The sequence below is a fragment of the Chaetodon trifascialis genome, chromosome 8, assembly GCF_039877785.1.
Source record: "Chaetodon trifascialis isolate fChaTrf1 chromosome 8, fChaTrf1.hap1, whole genome shotgun sequence".
Taxonomy (NCBI): Eukaryota; Metazoa; Chordata; class Actinopteri; order Chaetodontiformes; family Chaetodontidae; genus Chaetodon; species Chaetodon trifascialis.
The window spans coordinates 5,412,530-5,423,574 of NC_092063.1; the positions used below are offsets into that span (position 1 = coordinate 5,412,530).

Consider the following 11,045-nt stretch of genomic DNA (forward strand, 5'->3'; position numbering starts at 1 on the left):
TGCTAATATTTCTGTACTTGCATGAGTAATATTTTCAATGCAGTACTTTTTATTTTATTGTACTGCTCTGTTTACTTAGTAAGTTAAAGTTCTGATTACTTCCACCACAAGATTTCTTCATGCATTTAAGATATTTGTGTCTACAGCTGCAGCTGATGGTTTCCACTTTCGGCACAAAAACTGACTTATTATCAGTCTTGACTGGTGGAATTTCCTCTTGACAAACAGCAGAGGGGTGAACTGTTTCAAGCAGCTGTTGGTGCAGAAGCTGCATTTCATTTTAAGTGCCGCCGTGTACAGTTTGAATGTGCACATTTGGGAAATGAATCACTCAAAGTCAGCGTTATGAATGGCATCTTTTGTTTTCCCTCAGTTACCTAGAATCACAAATGAAACAGCGTTTTGCTTTAAAAACCCCCGGTCCCCCGAGTGATTTTTCTTGGTTTTCCTGGCGTTTGGGCCCCTGTTGCATCTTATGACCCTTTTTTTCTAAGAAGTCTCAGAAAGTTCTACCATCTGCAGCCAGGCTGAAATTTCTGACCTTTCTCATATCTACCCCTTGCATCCGACATCACCTTTGGTATATCTTTCATGTTTCACAAGTTAAAATCAATACAAAGTGGTGACTAGCATGCACTACATATGCCACACACTGAGTGCTGTGCATGCAAATGACCTCAGTTTTAAATATAGAGCATATATCTAACACCTCTCACTAAGATTTACTGAGTTCACCTTAGATTAAAAGTGGAAGCAGAACTGGGAAAAACTGCAGTGGATGACCAAATTTGCTGTTCAAGCCAGATAGCGTTATCTAAAATCAGGTAGCTTTCGGTATATGTTGGAGAAAAAAACCTATGTATTCATCCTTTCTCTTCCACTTGTTAGTTTCAGTGAGCCTATCTGATGACATTTAGCCAACCTGCCCTCTGCACACCAGCACTGGCTTCTTTACATTAATGTAATCGCTGCATTTGAAAGCAGGGAACACCCCGATAACAAATGCTGCAAATGATCACACAGCATGTGTCAGACAGCTGATGCTGCTAGCGTTATTTGCATGTTTCCCAGGCTCAGGCTGGTTTAATCGCATTCACATGCTGCTACAGTTCCTAAGAATGACTTCCCCAAAACATGCGTCACTGACAGGGAAACCTCACTGCGATGCAAACGCGACCACATCGCACGCGGAAGGGGGGAATCCCTTGGATCTATGAGCACGATTGCAAACACTGTGACAGCCCCCCGTGGCGGCTTCATGTAAAGAGTCTGGATTTCCCCACAGCTTGCAAACTGGCCCACATTTGATGAACTGATTCTTACAAACCTCCACACAAAAGGATGTTTCTACTCGACCGTGCAGCAATGATAAGACAGCCACGTGTATGCGCCATGGAGCGCTCGCTGCTCATTTTATGAGGGGGAATAGCCATCCAGCTTTCAAAGCAAACAGTAAATTACACGATGATGTGTGTAACAGCGAAGCGAGGACTGCAGTGTTTATTGTAGGCCTGTAAATGCATGCTGCACGTCAATCCTTCACAGTAAATCAAGACAAAAAACAAACATGAAAGACAATAGAAATCTGTGCAAGTGTTACTAGAACATGAACCAAATGAATTCCCATTGAATTCAGTTTTACAGACGTGCAGTTTCCAGCAGAAAAGCCGAGACAGAGGGTGACGACATTTTTTAAATGATGAAGAAAGCAGTGCAGTTCAAATGTGCTCTTTCCTGAAGCCAAGGCTGGCTTTTGATAAACATACATCAGGTGAGTAAGAAAAAAATGACTTTCATGAAACAGCAGGAGTACTTTCACCTTTTTTTTTCTTCTTTTTTTTTCAAGCTCCGAGAGGCAGCACAAACTGCACATTTCATATATTACTCCACACAGTGTGTACAGTTAAGACAGATCAGACTGGTCGTCTTCTCCTCGAACTCTAAACATAAAAATAGTTCAGCAGAAACAGAAAACTACAAGTCCAGTGTTGGTGGTTAAAATCCAGTGTTAAGTCCGTTCTGTCAGTACTTGTTGATCCCAAATATCCGTACTCCATGAAACTGAGGCAACTTTGGGAGGAGGACGCTAAGGAGGGAGCCAGTGTTGATTAGGAAATGTGTGGCATCATATTTTGTGTAGAAACTGGCCAGAATATACCTGCAGAGAGAAGAGAACAGCGTCAGTGTCGCATGAACACAATCAACATTTAGATTTAAGTTTTCACCAAAATACAGACACGACTAACACTGAGTTTAACGTGAAAGTGAAAATAAACCCAACAACCAATCACACAGACGTCACGTCACAGGCTGAGATGTTACTCTGCTGAAGATTTGGCGCTGTTTCTGTTTCTGTGGCACTTCTCTGATTGGTGAGTTTAAGAAACGTGTCAGAGTGATGTTAATATTTATCATGAAACCCGCTTTTTAAACACACCTTTCAAGATTGTGCAGTTTTCTTCTAAACAAACAGAAGTCATGTTTAAACTCAGTCTTACTCACTAAAACACTGTTTATCCTTGAGGTCTGACAAATACACTGAATGCTTTTCTTTCCTCATAAAACACATGAAAAGATCTTTTACATCCATGTTTACTAGCAAGCAGATGTTATTTCCCTGCCTCTGTCAACACATTCCTGCAAATCTTGGCACATTACGGCCACAGTGGAATCATGTGACACCATTGGTGAGACTGTGTGTAACCTGTGTGCACAAAACAAACAAACAAACAAAACCCACAACAAAAATGGGGACGCATTCAAAGGAAAACTGCTCCCTAGCACTACCACAGGTGACAAACTCTACAGGTTACCTTTAAACAGCCTTTTTAATCTCAAACGATTCACTCGTGTAGGGGACGAATTAGTTGTTGAGATACTTCACTGTGGACCAAAGTGATGGAATGACCAACGCTGTCATTTGTCAAGCGATACTGCAGAAATAGCTAAAAATATTTTTCCCGGGACATGCAGCATTAGCACGATATCGCAGACGTTTGTGTCCATCCAGTGCATATTTAAGACCCCTTTAAAGGATCCTTGTTTCAGAATGAGTCGGCCGGAGATCTTCGATTGTCAGCCAGATGCAGCGCTTTGACCAAATCATGATGCTAACGTTAGCTTAATTAGCTAGCTAGCTGAAACTGATAAGATATGCTAGCAGCAGTCGTCATTTCAGACCAAAAAAAAAAAAAAAAATCAGTGGTCACTGGCTTGAAATGAGACGCCAACTTTTGCCTTCCACTGTCTGAAATCTGTTATTTCGAAATTAACAAGGAAGTAAATCTGCCACTGTGATCATTGTAAACTATATGAGCTGCGTGAGAACTGAAGGCAGGTCAATTAGCTGGATGCTAAGTCCAGTTATTCAACTACACGCTGATTTAGCCATCACTGTGAAAGAGAAACTGCAAACCAGGGACTCCCTGACTGAGTTCCGTGACTTTTCCAATGATTTGTATATTTGGTATCACAGCGATGCACATGGAAATAGTTGGCCTTGTAAGCCTGTTTGGCCAGTTTGCCTTCAGGGTTTTCTGCCAGAAAGCTTCTGGGAAGTCAGGTGACAAAGAAAAAAGAGGGATGAAGTCCAATTAGGTAGCAGGTCAGGGTGGATGAACGGGTCAAACACTTACATCCAGGAGACTGGAGTTTGAGTCCTCAACGTGGATTTCTCATTTTTAGACTTAGCTGACTTATTATTTTGGTTTGAACGAAAGATCATAGTTTTGGGTTAAAATGGTAAATCTGGCAGAAAACCCAGAAGAGGAGGCAAACAGGCTGAGATGATGCAAAACACTACAGTGATAACGGGAAAAGGAGCCGTCACCTGAGCAGATTTCTGTTGTTGAACACAGTTTGGTTCATCTAACTGTCGACATATTTTAGCACTATTTAGCCGTGCAGATTTTCCAGTTTAATGTTATGATGGCCAATTTGAGAATTTATCAACAGTCAAATAAAATTCATTTGAAAATCTGCAGGGAAGTCTCGTCAGGCCTGTAGCCGTGCTGGCATCGTAAATTAAAGACCACAAAAAAATAAAGAATCATTTCTGCTTTAAGTTGCAATTAAACGTGACATCTCCTGAAGGTTTCATCTTGGGGTTAAGGTGAAGCTTAAGTTAATAAACAACTTTTCATGTTCCAGTTTTGCTGTTTTAAAATGTAAGCCAGCTGACGAGAAGGCGCATCAGCTACACAAAACTATGAGGCACCGCCCCTGGGTGAAATACCAAGTTTTTAGAGGGTCCCCCAGCAAAGCGTCCAGCACTGCAGATGACTTCTCATCATGAGCTGCAAACATACTCACAGAACAATTGGTGAGATAGTGAGGAATTTGCGCGAAGATGTGAACTGGACACCGTAGTCCATCTGTTCCCAGTGTGTGAGCAGGCGAGCTTTGCCTTGGTCCGGTGTCTCAAACGGAGTGCCCTTCACTGTGTGTAGAAACAGGTACATCACCTGGACAGGACAAACCACACAGAAGAGACAGACAACTACTATTAGCCACAAAGCTATTTTAACCTTTGAATGGATCCAGGTTAGCTGTTTCCTATATTTGTGCTAAAGAAAAGCTAAGCTAAGCTAAGCATCTCCAGGCTGTGGCCTCATTTTTCAATTTCTTACTTGAGAATGCACATACAGTCATGTGATGGGTTTTGATTTTTATGTAGCTTCATATTTAACACATGCATTTTAATACACCAGAGACGTTCCAGAGGCTCATTTTAACTCACCAGGTTGTGGATGACGTTGGTGAGGGTCCAGACGAGCGGCACAGTGAAGAAAGGAATGCTGAGCAGGATGATGTGCAGCACGACGGTGAGCAGCAGGTAGGTCAGCCATATTCCTCTGCTGTTCATCACCCTCGTGTTGGGGTTGACCTCGCTGTGAGCTACGCCCACGTTCATCTGAGACACAGAGAAACGAAATGTAAGAGTTCAGGATGCTGAAAACAAGAGCCTGTCGTTTGAAGAGGCCCCCAAAGACTGATCTGCTGAAAGATCGACCACCAGAATTTTTTTTTGTCATGTTTTTCATTGATAAATCCTCAGGCTGCAACTATTTAGGATGTACATAATCAAATAACCCACCAAATTATTATCAGCTATTGTTTGATCTGTTGTCAAATATCAGACAATGTCATGTTTTCAAATTCAGCTTATGATCACATAAGACAAAAGCAGCAAATCATCACAACTCTGGATATTGATGAATGGACAAATTTCACAAAGATTAATCATCACTTGATATAAACAGATGCACACATGTACATGTACTTCAGTTACTTTCTGTACATTTGTGTTTTTATTTAACTAGTTGTCACTATAAATGAATGCTAATGCTAGTTAATGAATCCGTTTTAGTGTGCTCCTCTGACCTGTGCAGCTGTTACATTTATGTGGGCCCGGGTGGAAACACTGGGTCATCTGATTAAAGTGTATTCATAAACAACATAACACTAATTCACAGCAGCTATTATAATGGTTTGATTGGGTAAGTCATTTATCATGCAAAAACAGTGTATTGGGACTAGTACTGTTCTAGTTCAGCTTTTCAAATGTGAGAATTTCCTTGATTTTTGCAAATATTTAATATCTGCTGGGCATTTGCTCAGACTAAAGCAGCCATTTGAAGACATCGCTTTGCGCTCTGGGACCCTGCAACTGATATTTTGCACTATTTTATGGTAAACGATTAATCGAAAACGTGAAAAAATGTTGTAAGAACCGCCCATCTGAACTGTTCTCGTTGACTAAACAAGCGCACCACCCCCTCACACAGCTCCCCGGTCAGTCACTGAGCTACATGTAGCCGCAGCATTCAAACACTAGCCAGAGGAAAAAGCTACGATTAAGTCGCAATAACGACCAGCTGTGTAATATCCTAAAATTACACGAAAGTGACCGCTCACACAGCGCCCAGACTTTTTAACTTTAACTTAACAGTTCACGTTAGATTACCTAACGTCAGCTAGCTAACAGTTCAGCTGCTATCTACAGGTTAACAAGCTAACGCTACTTAAAAGTTACGTAATCATGAAGAAACGGTGACACACTACAAGAGACTACTGATGGGGTTACAGCTTCTGTCTAACTGCGAAACATTCACCTCGCCCAGGCGGCATTTCGAGGTTTACAGCTTTACATTTCAACGGAGCAAAACTTTACCTTCCTGTGTTGTCGTTGCTCACCAGGAAATTCCTTGTTTTTCTTTAACCCCGCCTTCGCTAGGTTCAGGCTGGTTGTGCTGCGGCAGACGCCTGTCAAAGCTCCAGCCTGTGGCCTCCTGCCCCAACTGGCCGTAGGTGATCGGCGGGCGGCTTCCCTCCAACAAATTCCCAAGACCTCAACTTCTCAGACTGCGAGCCATAGTTTAATATCACCATCAATTCCCACTGTGCTGCTAAATGTCATCATAATAACAGGGTATAAAGGGATGAGTGTTTACACGACAGCCTGCGGCTTTCACTTCAGCTTTCAGATGCTTTGCATCTGTTCAGTTTGCCCCTCAGGTGGAGTCTCACTGGACAAAATGTTAAATCCTGTTAAATGTGGTATAGACACGGCACCAACCAAATTATTAGACAAGAAGCCTCCAAAATGATACACTTTACAACTAAAAAATGCACTGCAAACATCATGTCGACAGCCTGGACTGTAGGGGCTTTGGCATTGGCAGGCCTGTAAAAGTGGTTTGAAAGCAATGGTGGAAAGTATTTGATGGATATGTCTGGTGATAACTCTATTGTTTTCATATTCCTACTGTACATCATACTAAGCAGGTTATTGACCGTGGAGGTGAAGCTTGATGTAGCTTCCCTCTTTGCCACAGAGCTCCATTGTTATCCAAAAACCATTAAAACACATCAATGATGCTGCACTGGATGACAGATGGCACCATCCCGCTGCTGCAGTAAATATCCACTTAATCACCAAATGGTCCTGATCAAATCTACTGTTTACTCTAGTATGAGTAATGTTTGCTTAACAGTGCCCAGCTGTTTTGGGGGAAATTCCTGAGCCCTTTTCAGAATTGAAAATGTGTGTCCGTGAGCCATGTTCAAAGATTTACGTCTTCAATCGGAATCACTTGGCTTGAGGGTGAGTGCGGCAGGCTGAGGAAGTTGGAAAGCACTGAGGGACGGATTAACACGTTGTTTGTTTTGGTCTTTTAAGTGGATATGTTGCCGATAAGAAAAATGAAAAATGAAGCCGGCCTTTCACCAGTACAGTATTTGTGTTTTACTTGCTATCTCAATTTCATGCCATTAGAAACATTACATTTGCACCACTAAAATATATTATCAACTGAGGCGAATACTGCGGCACTGGCTGACTTTGTTGCCTAGACTCAATTCCTAAATAAAGTTTTGTTTGATTAAATTACCACAAACTGACAGAATCATTGGAATCGGAGTACTGGCTGCACCTAATGGGACCTTCAAGGTGACAGTGCATACACTTTGCACAGAGGGCAGTAGGTGTGGGGTCAGTAAGAGCATGTTTTTGCCCCAGGGGCCCCTAACAGGTTAATCCGGCTGTGCTTCAGCTCCACTACATTTCAGATGCAAATATTGTGCTGTTTAGTCCGCTACGTTTATTTTTACATCTCTCCTTACTTTGCATATGCAGGTGTTATATACAAAACATATCAGTTTTTGAGTTGTAAAATAAGATGGAGGTTATTAGCGGCACGCGCGGCAGAGAGCTTCCCAGTAGTGTGAACTGTGTGTAGAGAAATCAAATAAGGAAGTGATGTAATGTTACACATGGATTAGATGCGCAGGACGTCCTGAGGGACTTTAATTTGCTGACTCAGTCATTCATTGACACATTTTCACATGGACATTTTATCTTTGTACTGGTGTGTAGCCAGTACATTTATGGGCCTTGAGTTGAGATTGCTGCTGTTTCCGGAGAGATTTATGAAGATGAACAGTTCATGAAATAAGATAGAGTTAACTACCCAGCAGTACAGAAAGTAAGAAAAATTTGTTTCACCTCAACCATTTACAACATTTAAAGACTTCTTACACATTAGTATATTAGCAAATTTAATCCAATAATACAAGTGCATAAAATAAGATTCTGAAAAAGGGCATTCTGCATAATGAGCGCTTTCACTTTTGATGCTTTCTGTACATTCTGCTCATAATATAATATAATAACATAATATATTCATAATATTGATATCTTACGATGTGTTGCTTTTTCTTGAAAACTTCGTGGAAAAAGTAACAAGATGGGAATGTATATCGCTTATGGATTATCCAGTGAATTAGATACCTGACAATCAATATACTTCATCATGCTGATGCAGCAATCCAGCTAATGCAGTACTGCCATGAAGCTGAGCTGACTTACAACCTTGCACAAAATGGCCCAATAGAAACAGAGATATTAACGGACAGTTTTCACTGGATGCTGTAAACACCTGACCACTCGACTGAGTGTTAGTTTGTGCATCGGGAAAACTCTGGCACCATCTTTTCCTCCTGCGTGGCTCAAACACACAAAGCAAAGCGTTCTACACCTGAACATCAACATCACTTCATAGTCAACAGGGAAACACTGCGGCGCTCACAAATGAAATCATGTCGGTTGCTCTGAACAAATTCAACCTGAGAAACAACTTGGCAGGTTTTTGTGGTAAACAGCAGTGACTTGCAGTAAACAGAAAAATCATGGAAATGAATTCTTTAGAATATGTTGAGGGAACTGACTGATGAACTGATGCACGAGGAATGAAAACAAAACTCCACAGACTGTTAGGCAGAGCAGATTACTTCCTGGTGGCATGACCAGTGTGCAGAGAAATAATACAAGGAAGTGATGCAAAAAACACATTACACATGACCCAGGGATTTGATTTGGGGACATCATGAGGAACTTTGTTTTGCTGGGTGATTTATTCATTTAGTCATTAATTAAAACATTTTTACTTGTAATCATTTTATATTTCTATGTATATATTTGGGCTGCACGGTGGCGCAGCAGGTAGTGCGCGTGCCTCACAGCAAGAAGGTTGCCGGTTCAATCCCCGGGTCAGGCGGGGCCTTTCTGTGTGAAGTTTGCATGTTCTTCCTGTGCATGCGTGGGTTCTCTCCGGGTACTCCGGCTTCCTCCGCAGACCAAAAACATGCTCATTAGGTTAATTGATGACTCTAAATTGTCCGTAGGTGTGAGTGTGAATGGTTGTTTGTCCTTTCATGTGGCCCTGCAATCGGCTGGCGACCGGCTCAGGGTGTACCCCGCCTCTCGCCCACTGTAGCTGGGATAGGCTCCAGCCCCCCGCAACCCTGAAAGAGATAGGCAGTATAGATAATGGATGTATATATTTATGGGCCTTTAGTTTGGCTTGTCTTTGATGATCCTTAACTTCTTATCTACTACCATCAGCGGGTCAACATTTCCAAATTCCACATAATTGCTCATGCAGCACTTTATATGGTATAAAATGTGACTTACTGTAACATGTCGACCTTCCTGCTTGCATCGTTCTCACACAAGCAGGTCGTGTGCAGTAACACTGCCATGCGCATCACTTTTCATGGCATCAACGCAATGAACCCTTCTTGTATGGGTTGTCAAAGATCTTTATTCTAATGACTACACTGCATTGACCTCACCACGACTGCTTTGTTTTTCTTTACCGTGAGCATCACATCCTCGCACATCCACTTGCTCTTGCGTTGTTCCTTCTTTTGCTTTTTAATCAATGCATTTATTTCCTTTTTGTTTGTGCGTCTTATTTCATCATATTCCCTCACTTCCCTTATAAAGCACACTGGAAAATATGTTTTTAGGTTAAGTGCTAGATCAGTTCCTTTTTTCTTTACCTTTAAAGACAGGATTCCTGCGAGTGATGAGAGTTTGAATGAGTTCTGGATGTTAAGTCACTCAGGCAAACCTCCTTGTTGAGAAATCTGGTACCTTTACCCTGAGCTCACCGCTGCTTCCTCTTCCCCTTTGAACGTGACACCTTCCTGTTTTTGCTTTGAATTACCGCTGGATGAGCATTGCATCATCAGAATGTGAGGGAACTCAAGTAAACACTGTGTTAAACACGCCGATGAGGAGGAAGTATGCAGGAAGCTGAGCAGCAGGAATATTTCAGGAAAGCACAGCTTCCTCCTTGTTTCAGCACATTTGTCTGGGTGTTGTTTTGGAAATTCATTCAAAGAAAAGAGGACAGCAGGGTAACTTCCTGAAACTTAATGAGCAAATATTTCCTTAATTGGGAAACATTTAGCATGATTGTTTTCGGTGGAAGGAACAATCTCCACAAAGAATATTATGACATCATTTATGAGCCACAACACATATGATGATGAAAGTGATATCGTTTATTATAACTGCATTCATTCTGCATACATAGAGACAAAGACAATAACACGGTGATTTCAATAAATATCACTAATAAATACAATAAATATGATTTATAAATATGTGTGATAATAATTCCATAGGAAATACATTGCATGTATACATGGGAGAAAAAGACTGGAAATACTGCTGCAGATGCTTGATCAACCACCGAAGCCTGTACGAGAGCGATCAATGTGATCAAGAAAAGGATCATCGTACGGTTCGCGGCTGCACGTCAGCGGCACACTGATGCTCTACGTGCATTGCTGAGCTGAGCTTTCCGCGTGGTGAGCCGGATCACCAACAGCAAAGACACGCGCGGTGAGGATGGAGAAGGAGAAGAGTCTGTCCATGGTGTAGTGGCACAGCAGGTCCTCCTGCCAGCGAGCGACGGGCTGAGACTCTGCGTGGCTGGTGTCCTGCAGAATCAGAAAATGACGTGAAACTCAAATTTAATCTGAGCCAACAAGAAGCAATGCTCCACTAAATCAGACATCCTTGTCGTGTTGGACTTTTTAAGACCCGTATTTCGGTGGCCCCAGCTTACCTGCTGGTGATTCATCCCTGCCCTGGAGCTCACACATTTGCTCATGTCTTTGTGCAGTCGGTGCATCGTCGGCCTCACTTTCCTGACAAACTCTGAGCAGCTTTGAAATCCAGAAACTCTCTCCAC

General features: G+C 42.0%; 1 protein-coding gene across 1 annotated transcript; it reads right to left on the reverse strand.

Moving 5' to 3' along the window:
- Window positions 1–1,383: 1,383 nt before the first annotated feature.
- Window positions 1,384–6,233, reverse strand: ormdl2 (ORMDL sphingolipid biosynthesis regulator 2). The gene is made up of 4 exons (XM_070968541.1): window positions 6,173–6,233; window positions 4,739–4,912; window positions 4,312–4,463; window positions 1,384–2,158 (listed from the first exon to the last, which is right to left on the reverse strand). Exons 2-4 carry the CDS (start codon window positions 4,910–4,912, stop codon window positions 2,023–2,025), a joined length of 462 nt encoding a protein of 153 aa, XP_070824642.1. The 5' UTR covers window positions 6,173–6,233; the 3' UTR covers window positions 1,384–2,022.
- Between the last annotated feature and the right edge of the window lie 4,812 nt (window positions 6,234–11,045).

Excerpts from the sequence above, each read along its gene's own strand:
- ormdl2 (XM_070968541.1), bottom strand. The coding sequence starts at position 4,912 with ATGAACGTGGGCGTAGCTCACAGCGAGGTCAACCCCAACACGAGGGTG. Across the intron at positions 4,464-4,738 it reads CCAACGTCATCCACAACCTG|GTGATGTACCTGTTTCTACA; the intron begins GTGAGTTAAAAT and ends TGTCCTGTCCAG. Across the intron at positions 2,159-4,311 it reads ACTATCTCACCAATTGTTCT|GTATATTCTGGCCAGTTTCT; the intron begins GTGAGTATGTTT and ends TTCTCTCTGCAG.